A 12,626-nucleotide genomic window follows, 5' to 3' on the forward strand; every position below is an offset into this window, starting at 1 on the left:
TATGGAACTAATTTGGATTAATCAGAACGTGAAACACCTGCGGGAAACTATCCGAGCACTCCTTGGCTATAACCAGCAGAGGTGCTATTGGTCCATTTAGTCCAAAACTTTCTAAGTCAAAGTTTGGTCAGTTTGGTACGTTTTCAAAAATGTACACTTACATGTGAGTGTGATTTTCTTCCTTTACTTGTTTTTTTAACACAATTATGAGCAATCGAAAGCAATGAAAAGAGCTTGCAAAACAGGAGCCAGCCAGACAACTAAAGAATGGAAGGAGTGAAGGAAGGAAGGTTGAAACAAGGAATGAAGAAAAGGATGGGGTGGGAGAGATGGAGGGAAGGAACCAATGAACAAACAAACAAATGAAGGACTGTTATACGTGTAGTGCCACTAAGGAGCGACACAATAATGAACTTTTTTTGTTTAGATGTACTTGGCTGAGCCCGTTGAACTAATATAGTGTGAACATTTGTTAGGAAGGAACGTTGTTTTGTGAAGCATCAAATGAAGCAAGGAAGGTAGGAAGGAAAGGAAGAAAACAAAGTCAAGAAGCAGGGACCAGTGAATGCCAACCTGTACCGACAATTCCCTTTTGAAAACTGTCCCACGTTTTTTTTTTTTTAATTAAAATCAACATGACCAGAGTGGGCCTGCAATTTAGTCAACAAATTTGAGCTGGAGACAGCCCTTGTGCACAAGAATAAAAGCTGAACATTTATATTTTTTTTTCTCCCAACTATTAACAAATGAATAGTGATTTTAGGTTGCAGCGAGTACAGCAAGCATGACACTTATTCTCTTCCTTCACCTTCTTCTCCCCAACTGGACCACTTCCCTTTCACCTTTACTGCAGATGTTGCTTAAAATAACAATTATCATAGCGCTTTACATAATGTGCATTTATGATATTTAAAGGATGGTTGTGCATAACATATAGCGAAGATGATGAATTAGGGCCTATTAAAGGAATACTAAATCTATTTAGCCATTTTCAGTAGTGGCAAGTTATTATTTTGTCATATTGTAATTTGATAACTATGTTAATTTTCATTTTCAAATACATTTAACACATTTTTCACTTGCTGTCGACTGCAAATGACATCATACACGCTCAGAGCTCAGATAACGACCAATCACGGCTCACCTGTTTTCTGGCTTTGGCAATGTGATTTTTGAAAACTGAGCCATGACTGGTCTTTTTTTTTTTTTTTTTTTTTTTTAGATGTAATCCTTGTAAATTTTAGCTAATTAATTCATAGATGATATATGAGCATTTTACTGCAGAAAATTGCTAAATACATACAGCATCCCTTTTACAACGAAATTTGCTGGGTATATTTGAGGACAATTTGAACAGTGTTACATCAGGGTGTACTCACTTTTCGTTTATTACACATTAATGGTTGTGTGCTTAGGGTAAAGTCAATATAGTCTTAACATTTTTGGTGCTGTCCTGTTTAGAATTCATAAGTAGATGGTAGCGATGCTCAAGAAAGTCCTTGACTGCCATCTAGGGATGAGGATAGGAACATATTTCTTCAAATGGGCCAATGGTCGGATGGAAGCCGAATACCGCCTTCCATTGTTTTATGATTAAATATTATATATAAAAAGAGATTTTCTACGCTATATTTTTTCTCTTCATTTTACAACTCAGATACCATTTAACATTCGGTTGAAGAAGGCTGGCTGTTTTTGTATTTTTTTGGATGTACAGCATAGCATGCTATTAACAACAGTCATCAGGAGATGGCGCCAAAACCATTCATCAGCTCAATGACTTGGTTGACTTGGAGCTATATCCAGTCAACTGGAACTACGATGCATAAATAAAAACGTAAAACAGCAAATTATAGTATAATTAAAGTAAATTAAAGTATAATAATAATAATAATAATAATAATAATAATAATAATAATAATAATAATAATAATAATAATAATAATAATATGACAGCCAGACATTAAAAAAGGTGAAAGACTGCGTGTAGGACAACGGGTTACTTCTATTCTGAAAATAGTTAATAAACTGAAGTGCAGGGTTGGAAATAGAGAGCTATGACTTGGTAGCATCTGCTCAGTGTTCAGAGACAATGGGATGGGAATAGACTCAAGTGCGAGAGAAATTTACTTGACTGAATTAGCTCGAATAATAGGCAGTATTTTAATTTCAAGTGTCAAATTCAAGTACTATGATTTTCTGCACTTATTTCCTGCCTCTGAGTTTCCCTGCAATTGGGTCCACAATCCCCAGCATCCACGACAAACCCTGTCCGATCTGTGTACAAAGTGAAACTCTGGAACAGACTGGAAATGCAACCCATGCATTGTTTATAAATAAAATATTATCAATTTTTTATTGATATATAAAATATGTCAAATGTACTGGTTACAGGTACTGAATAGAATGAGGGTCTTAAATTATCTTCAAATCCAGTGCCTTCAGTAATTAAATCTATTTGTTTTGTTTTGTTTTGTTTGTTGTTTTTGTTGTTTACTTGTTTTTGTGGTGGTGGTTCTTTCGCTGATGTACTGGTTTTAATCACTTTTATATTACCATACAATTTTAACCATAAAAATGCCAATCTCTAAATTATATTTAGCCTATTTGACTTTAGCAATGATCTCGGAATAAGCACTGAAGAATTTTGTTGTAACATTATTGACGAGAAAGTGGAAAGACAGTGTGGGGGACAAAAGTATTGACGGGAAAGGGGAAGACAGTACGAGGGACAAAAGGGATTTTCTCCTTTACACTATTTTTAGATCGTGACCTATACTGTTTTGTATGAGAAACACTTCATTTTAATTACGATATTGAATAAACTATGTAATTGCTTATCTCTGTGAATTATCATAAAATGTTATTGCCAGAAAATATTTGGTACAGGCCTATACCATGACTGGGATAACCATCTTGATTCACATCATGACTGAATTTGTAATTATAAACCCATCATTCAATAAGGATTTATCTCTGGATTGTTGCAAAGGAAATACCTGTGGGGAGAGAATGTCGCTCTTGATTCAGTCAAAGCTTGGGATGCCATGGCGTCACAATCGCGCGAATCTGCCCCCCCCCCCCCCCCCCCCCCCCTCGCCCCCCCGTAGGAAAACACGAAGACTTGAAGGCACGGCATGAGCTGAGTGGGACACAGAAGCAGGCGCATTGGAGCAAATGTAGACAGGTGCGTCTGAGGCTAAGCACAGAGCAATTTTGCTTCGTTGTATGTTCGTAGCCATGTGTATGCGCACACGCTCGAAACGTGGGTGGTAACTGAGTTCCAGATTGCAGCTAGTCTCTGCCTGTGCGCAAATAATTGACATTTGGTATTCTCCACCTGGCAGGCACAGCACACTGCACTGACAAAATAAAATAGGCTGGTGTGCTGCAACAGGGCTTAGTGCATTTGTTGGCTTTGTTCCTATTTTCTGTATTTACCAAGCGCGAGTGTATTCGTCTTGTAACATTGCGTGTACTTGCGCTGCATTTCGTAATTGTTTTCAATCGACATTCGTCAAGGAAGAGCGCTTTCTAATGAGTCAGGCTGCAGGCCATGTGATTTCTCACAGGGCCGCAGGGATTGGCTGAGCCTGTATGGCGTCATCGAGCCCCACCACCCTCTTACTCCCTCCCTCCCTCTCCTTTCTGTCTTTTTTTTAACCTCCAGTTAGCCTTCCCCCCTCCTCCAAGCATCCTCCGCCGAATGTGTTGGTTACCACCGCAGTCAGTAGAAGCAGAGGCAGGCGCCACCACCACAGCAGCAGCAGCAGCAGCAGCAGCATCCATGGATTAAAGCCCCTCGCTATCTGCGGCTAGTTCGAACCGACCGAGCCCCCACCTCCTCTATTTCTTCCTCTCTCTCGCTCTGTATATCTCTCCCTCTTCCTCCCTGGCGAGTTGACAGGCGACTGGCTGCTGGGGGTGTTACAGGCTCACTGTTAGCCAGGGCGTTAGCTACGCACACACATACACACACACGCACGGAAAGCAGCTCCACTGTCCATCAATAACGACGAAGCGGTCCGGTCATTGGGATTTCTTCTTCTCTTGCCCACATCCCCCGCTTTCGATTCAGGCCCCTTGGAGGTAGAGGAATGCAAATCTGCAACCATGATGGAAGGTAAGCCTCAGTATTTTATTGCTGTTACGATTGAGTGTAATCCTCCTTTATGTCCTTGCCCTAGACAGCTTCTGATGCCAAGTGAATGTTCAGGAGGTTCAAATGTCAAAGTGTCATGCTATTTTGAGTGCGAACCAACGACTTGAAAGTTAGTCCCAGAAAAATAGCCACTGACCGTCCAATCAAATAAAGCAAAATGACACTAATTGGACCGTGGATACCTTTTGTTTAGTTGAGTGTATGTGTGCACAACAACCCCCCTTTTCCCACTTCCCTTCGTACAGGATTATTTGGAGGTAATGTGCAGGAGGGCTTATGTGCCCAGCTGGCTCTCTTGTATAAATTCTCCGTCTGCATATAGACTTAATGCCTTTGCTCCTGTTCATGTTTGGATTGTGCCATAGTTGCCATTATAAGGGTCGTGAAAACAATAAGGATCGAATGAGAGATTTACGACTCCTGGATGACATCATTAGGGAGAAGGCCGCAGCTGGCACACGAGTATCTCCACTGGTTATCTCTTTCAGTTACTGCAGTTCTTTCTTGTGCTTTTCTTCTCGAATGATCAACATTGGTTTAATGTGTATGCGATTGCTTGTCGACCGTGTTAAAAGGGATAGTCTTGAGGGATGTGCTGTGACTTGTGGAGGGGTAGATGCTCAAAGTTAAAAAAAAAAAAAAAAAGAGAGAAAAAAAGCACGTGTAGCTGATGACGTTCTTGCACTTTCCACCCACTTGGTGTTGGACCACCACCTCACCGCTGGCTAAAATCCTCTGAAAACTGAGGTGAGGTTTTACTCATGGATGTACAGTCAAGCATCTTAAGATGGCATCTGTTACACATGGTGTAAAAGTTTGAATCACCTTTCAGAAACGTCATTGTGGAGAGATTGATGATGATATTGCAGGAACGAATTGATTCCACCAGAGTGTAGAAGTTACATAAGAAAATGGTGGAATATTTGGTTAGACGTTTATTGAATGATCACAACAGGTACACATTGGAAATGACAGTGTTACTGTGAATAACTTGCTCTGATTTGACAGTTTGATGCTGAATCAAATTGTGACAATCTGATGCGTGTGAAACACACAGTGGCATTTTACTGTATACCATTTCAAGGAATAAGCTATAGTTATTAGTCTGCTCCATGGGGATGATCTATGTATTTTTTTTCTTATTATGCTTACAAGCAGGTAATGTAAATATATATACAACATATCACAAACACTACATTTAAAAAAAAAGTACCCCTGCCTGTCTACATGCATTGTGTACTTGTGAATAATCAACTTTGTATCGAACAAAAAATAAGGACCGTGATATAGTCAATCAATTAAATATCAGTGTTAGAAGATGGCAAATTTGAACTGCAAGGTCACTAAATGAAGAAAACACTTTTCAATTTAAGAAAGCTCACAGTACAACACAATCAGACTGATAATGTCTTCAACTGTGATCTAATTACGACACTTGTTTTGCATGAGTTTTCTGCAGACACTATAGTGTCTCTTTTTTTGTATGCACTGCAATACTACTTAAGTGAACCAATACATGCTGAGTGACATGTTAGACATGCGACTTGTCTTCGATAGAGCGTTGTGTCTAACAGGATATAACGTCATTTGAAAGAATGTGACCAAGAGTATTGTAATATTTTAACCCTTGTGCAGTTTTCTGACCTTTTTAGGGCCATTTTGCTCCATATCATTCTCACAAAATCTTTGCCAAGGGATGGCACATTCCTGGTAGTGTGATAACTAAGAATAGGTTCAAACTGCAGGGCTTAACGTGTGCACGGAAGTACCTGGCAATGTGCTGTCATAGCGGAGCCAGAATATTTTTAATCTGTTAAATTTAAGGAATACATTAAAGAGGAGAAGGGTAGTTTTTTTTGTCATGGCATTTTGTGCAGTGTCAGCAACGTCTCTCTCACTTGCTCAGAGCAGACAGTTCACTCGCTCAGTGCGAGCAAGGGTGAGAGAGAGACAGAGACAACATACACCTGGCTCTCCTTTCATCGAGTTGTCTTTGTCTCATCCACTATTGTTGTTTGTTTTTTGTTTTTTGTTTTTTCCCAACCTGCTTGCACCATTTTGAGTACAGAGTACGCTATGTGCAAGTTGGATGAATGCGACCTGGCCATTCAGGCGGAAGTCGCATTTCAAAAAGACTGGATACTTATCAGATTTAGTACCACATATCCAAGTGGCCTAGGTTTCGTTTGGGAAAAAAAATACAAAAATCAGATACAGTTGTGATGGGGCAAAAAAGTCTGAGTTGTGTCACTTCAGGCTACTGTGTGAATCCAGCCGAACTGGTAACGGACACCATGTTGAACTTTGACTTATTATCATCATCTGGGTGAAATTTTAACTCCCTAGTGGTGTCTTTCAATGCTTTGCGTTTGATGGGAAATGCCTTTGATGTAAAAAAAAAGTCAAATGATTGAACAAAATATTGCACAAGTGTTAATTTAGTTAAATGATGTGGAATTTTATTTTTGGACCATTAACAAAATGGCTTTTACGTTCACCTAAAAAGAACTGGCAAAGGACAAAGGGCCTGTGCCACCCTGCTTGTCTTCTGCACAGCTTCAACCCTATTCAGGATCAGTGACATCAAAAACTGATGGAGCAACATTGACGTTAGTTATTGAGTTATTTAATTGTTTTTTTTTTTCAATCTTAGCTGTAAAGCACATTTCTTTGAAATGTGGATGTGGTGTTTCTGAAAACCCTTAAGAGATGTATCTTCATACCATATTGTTATTCATACTGCACAGGAAATTGAATTGCTTCCTCTTTTGGTCAGTTTAATTTTTCATCATCATTATTTCTTTTCACCAGCTGGGTCTGTTAGGTTGAAGTGTGTTGCTTGTTTCTGTGAAGATAATGGTTGGTGTGCTTTCTAAAAAAAACATGATTTATTCAAGTGGACTGTGAGTATGAAATGTTGACAAAAAGTGCTTAGTTGAATGTGCGTTTACAAATCAAAACTATAAATTCCAAATCATCAAATGCAATCGCAATCTGCATGATCTAATCTTACATGTACTTATTGTATTAAATCCATTTTTAACAAAGAACAGCTTATGCTGAAAGAAATGGCAAGGGCACTTGCATGCCTTTTTGAACTACTTTTTAACTACATTACAATAATATTCATATTTTTATGTTAATATGCCCTCATAAACCACTTCAGAGGATGATGAATGGCACACCGTGTTGACATTCCACATTGCCCAAAGCAGACAGCACACTAGGAGTTAGAGTGAGACCCAGACGCCACAAAGTCCATCTGTAAAATACAGTGTAATCCTACGCAGTCAGACAGACTTGCTGATTTCTTAAGACTTGAGTGTTATGTCTCAGCTAATCTAAAGTAATAATTGTATGGCTGCCCTCCATCCATCCATTTTTTTTTTTTTTTAGCTTGGAGTACACCTAGAACTTAGCTCGAGACGACCATTGTTACAAGAGTAACATGGAAACTCCTTTTAGGAAGGGCGACATACCAGATTCAAATGCCCAAGCACAGAACCTTTAAGCAGACATGCTAATCAAATGCTGTGACTGGATTGAGCTTCAATCTTATTTATTTATTTATTTGTAATAGGAAAATGTTACAGTTTTAATTTAACAATGCAACTGACACAGTATAAAAAAATCTGTTTAGAAATCAGGTCATGTAACGCTCGCCTTGTCCCACTGCTGTCCTTTCTTAAACCAGATTTTTTACAAATCAGCCTAAGTGTTGAACTGTCACATTTGGAGAGAAAAACAGTACAGTCTAGTTGCACTTGCATGGCTAGCTCAGGCTTAGCATGGCCTGTGTGATTGCAGGATTATAGTCAAGTGTTAAAATTGGAAGCTAATCCCTGTTAGCTTTGCTTTTTAAAGCTTCATGCCTTGTATGGGTAATACATGGGGTTGAAGACATCTAATGATCACTATATTTTGGTTTCATGGCTTGAGTTTAGAAAGTGTTAAATGACGTGAGGCAGGCTATTTTTATTTTAGTTTTCCCCCCAAATATTTGAAAAATTGAAAATGTTAGTTTTGAATGTAAATGCCCATAAATTATAGGTATTTGTGGGCTTGGCCCACCAATACTTGTCTCTAACAACTTGTCCAACAACTAAACTTGAAAAAACCCTTAGTGCTGCAGAACCTCAAATGTACAGTGTTAATTCCTGTTTACCCCTCTTTATCTCAAACTATCATAATTTTTGCAAAAAAAAAAAAAAAAAAAAAAAGTTATTTTTTTTTATATCTTTCAGCCATTCTCACCTTAACTCACACTTTGTCTAGAAAAGACTACCAAATCCTCTAAATGTTTCTCTTCTGCTTGGTTAAATTGATCTACAATAATTGAAGATTTCTGCAGCTAGCCTGTAGTTTCCTTGGCAACAGACATGTTGCTGACTCATGAATGTTTTGGTAATTGGTTAGAGATGAAACAGATGCACGTAATGCTGGTTATCTATACTACAGTATATATGTGATGTATTTTCGCACACACACACACACACACACACACACACACACACATATATATATATATATATATATATATATATATATATATATATATATATATATATGTATGCAACAGAGACAACAATTAGTAACTGGCCTCTCAGCTTTTATATCGAAACAGACATTGTGTCCTCTGGATCGAAAGCCTTAACAATTTCATACATCTTGTCTGATCTGGTGGCTCAGGTCAAACAACATTACACCTTGCATAAACCTAACTTCCTTGTCATATTGTCAAAGCAAAAAAGCTATTGCGTTAGCATGCTGACATCATTGAGTATTATCAAAGATTAAACTACTTTCCGTGTCCTCTTCTGAAATGTGGACGAATTATCAGAATAAGTAACCTCTATTCTTGACCACATTACCTACTGTATAATTGTCTGTTATTGCATATTACCAAGTATGAAACAGAGTAAAGCTTAACTTTGAAATTGTGACAGTGGAATGAGTCCAGTATGTTTTTGTGGTTTCATAATAATTTGTCAGAGGTCCTGGATAAACGTTTGATAACAAAAAAAGTCATAAAAGGCACACGCATAAGAAGGTAGCCTGCAAAGTAGAATCAAAATGTGTTTTGCTCATTTGCACTTTGTTAATGCATAGTTGAGAATTTATTCAGTGACAGTACAACCTTCCTGAATGACATTTTGTTTTTAAAACCGGCACACCCGGTCTCACTGACACACTTATATAAATCATGTGCAAGATTCAGGGCCAGATGAACAAACATGCTTGTGTAATTCTGTGGCAGGTGACAGGTTTATTTACAACTGACATCAGCCTACTTCCTTCAGTACATTATCCAAAAAGTGTAAGAGTTTAAAGCACATGTGTCCAACTCAAGGCCAGAATTCTCTGTTAATTCATACATGTTAAATTAAGTCTGAATGAGCATAAATGTAAAAATGGGCAAGTACCTGGTATGGTACTCTAAGGTTACAGCTGCCCGCCGATACCAGTCCCTGGCGCCTTCTTGTCACCGTTCAACTCTCTCCTATATTCTTGTTGATAACATTTTCTAACTGCACTGCATCCATGCAACTCCTTTCAAATGCCAGCAATGGCAAATGACGCAATGACGCAAGGCAATGAGAATAAACCCGTTCCCCATACTCCATCCCTAGGGTGACCAGATTTTCAAAATTAGAAACCAGAATCTTGCAAGTTCGCTGAATTTGAAACATGCAATAAATTCTCACCAGGGACTTTTTATAACAAATGTATTCGCTAGTCAATCTAATGACCACTGGTTGTGTTAATAGTTTAGTGTTGTGCCAATGTAATTTGTATCCCCAGTAACCTGAGTTGATGAGCAGCTGGTCTAATTTTGCTCTTTTAAATACATTATAAAATGTTTACATGTACCCTTTGAAACGTGCTGACGGACTAGTCATTGCTGTTTGGTTCATTGAATTAGCATTTCTATTGATGTTTTCTATTGATGTCAACTGCATGAACGAGTAAAGTTCTTACTTTCTTTTGCCTCTCCACATAGTCGAAAATCAGTTGGCACAACATACCTCACTGTCGCTCACATTGGGAATGCTCCACAAGAAAGCTCAGGTCGCAATGATGTGAGTTTATTTCCCATGTTTCTTTGACAAAAGCACGCAGTTGTTCTTCACTATGACATGTGAATGTGAACAGTTAAAATTATTTTTTAATCAGTTTACAGTATGAATCACTATGGCTACTGTGTGCCTGAGTGACATACTAATGATCCAAACAATTGGCTTGATGGATTAAAAATAAACTTGGGACGTAAGGATGTGTGACCTATGTAAATACAGGACAAAACAATGTAGCTGGTGGAATATGTCAGGACTTGGGATACTAGGCCAAAAATTAGGACTGTCCCAGTTGAAACGAGACATTTGGTCACCCTGCCCACTCCCCGCTCAAAAATGTGGTCATAGTTGCATCTCACTCGCTCTCTGGAATGCTGCTCTTTAATGACTGACTACAATCTTTCTTTCTTCAGCATACTACAGTTTTGTCAATGCCAGCACTGATATACATATACTGCACTATCATAGCACCACATTTCTTACTTCTGTCTTTTTCCATTGTCATTTTTTAGGGGTGAGTGTGAACCCTATGTATTCTTAGTGTATGGCTTTAGAGGAGGGCTCAATGCAAACAGACGTCAGTTTCTATCAGCAGAGGATACACCAGCACCGTGCTGCAAAAACACAGCCACAGGAAGAGATTATACGTATTTAGTTGCTACGAGTTAGGTGATCAGATGCATTTGAGAGTACGGAGTTTTTAGCGGTTAAAAAAAAAAAGAAAAGGGGGCTAACCCCATTATTTTCAAGAGCTTGTGATTAGTTGGAATTATCTGACACACTGATATACAGTACTTAGGCATGTTTCATGTGAAAGGTGTGTGTGTGTGTATATAATTACCACTTTTCGGGCTCGGTAATTAATCAAAATTTGATTTGAAATTTGGATTCAGTCATAAAATAAAATAAAGAACAATGCGCTCCGTGCAAAGAGGCACCGTGTCAAGTTTCTGTTATGAATGCACCCCGAATGGGTTAGGGTTAATGCTGCTTACAGTGTGTGAGACAATTGTTTTTCTACCCTCCTTGAGCGTGCTTTGAACTGTTACTGGTACTTTAAACCCCAGTTGCAATTTACTGTAAACCTAAACAACAAACAACAAATGAATTACACGTTTTGGATATTTAAATACAATGCATACAGTCAGTAGCAGTCAGTCTAAAATTGACGGCTTAGTAGAAAGTCAGCATCGATTTCTGGGGGTTTTATTTCGATGCACATACAGGCAGATAATATAACAATACTGAAAGGTATGTATTGTACATGATCAGTGAAAAAATGATGTATAAATAAAGCTGAAGGATCTTATTTGCTATACTGCCACTGACATCATACACTCTTAAAAAAAAAAAAAAACCTGAGATGAACACAATATGGATGTGATGGTAATTTCTCTGTGATTGCTGTCGGACATGATGCGTGTCAGAGCATATTATTGATGCTAATTGGTAGTGGTGCTCCGATCAATCAGCCACTGAACGTGATCGGTCGATGTCCATGGAAAAGTACATGATCGGCATAATGTCGATCAAAACCTTTTCATTGCCGGTAACTGATTTTTGAAATAATCTTCTTTTTGTGGAAAATAATGAGATTGAAATCTGAATCAGATTCTTCAATTATTGAATGCAGTGGTTGTTGGGGGGAAATTCTGGTGAATTTGAGTAAGCAGGTACTTGAATAAAGATGAATTTACTAACTGTCACAACAAGGCTAAATTCATATCTGCTTGCTCTTTGCTGACAACCGCATAAACGTCCAACTTAAACCATGCCATTGATTAATTTTGATGAGGGCCCAAACGATTATTCAGTGGGCTGATTAAATCGGCTAGTTAGGGCCATTCAAACATAGGCCAAATATATTCTGCCAAACGGCTAATATTTGCTGATAATTTTAACTTTATGTACGTTAACAATTTACAGCAGTTGCATACAAGTAACACAGTTGTCAATATCTATTGCACTTAAATTCATACCCTTGTATCCATTAATATGCATCATACAATTTGTCGATAAGCTAATTTTTCATTCAAAACAAAGCACATCTGAATTTTTTACTAGGAATGATTAGGTGAGCAGTGAAAGGATGTTGTGCAAAGAATTGAACTGGATGTCACTACACAGATCCTAAAATCACAGTTTCTTTGAAACAATAAAAAGTCATAAATTACACGCTGCAACATAAATTAAGCACAAATGTGTTAAATATGACACCCATTTAACTACTTGTAACACAAACACAAATGACAAGAATTACTGTTCTTAGAACTTCATCGATACAATGCATCCTGTAAACCGAAAAGGTACATGCTTTTTTTTTTTTTTTTTTTTTTTTACTTTACAAAATATTTAATATTGACCTCTGCTATTATTACTAGGCTGGCCTG

The 12,626-nt window shown here is 38.0% G+C and overlaps 1 protein-coding gene across 1 annotated transcript in view; it reads left to right on the forward strand.

Annotated features, from left to right (window-relative positions):
• Positions 1-3,144: 3,144 nt before the first annotated feature.
• The window catches only part of sgip1a (SH3GL interacting endocytic adaptor 1a), a 44,709-nt gene continuing 35,227 nt past the window's right edge, over positions 3,145-12,626 (forward strand). The window contains exons 1-2 of the mRNA XM_088425358.1: positions 3,145-3,187; positions 3,671-4,123. Of these exons, the coding sequence (XP_088281484.1) occupies positions 4,114-4,123 (10 nt within the window). The 5' untranslated portion in view covers positions 3,145-3,187; positions 3,671-4,113. The remainder of the gene's footprint in view (positions 3,188-3,670; positions 4,124-12,626) is intronic.

The sequence above is a fragment of the Hippichthys cyanospilos genome, chromosome 10 (genome assembly GCF_059441005.1).
Source record: "Hippichthys cyanospilos isolate Australia breed blue-spotted pipefish chromosome 10, RoL_Hcya_1.0, whole genome shotgun sequence".
Taxonomy (NCBI): Eukaryota; Metazoa; Chordata; class Actinopteri; order Syngnathiformes; family Syngnathidae; genus Hippichthys; species Hippichthys cyanospilos.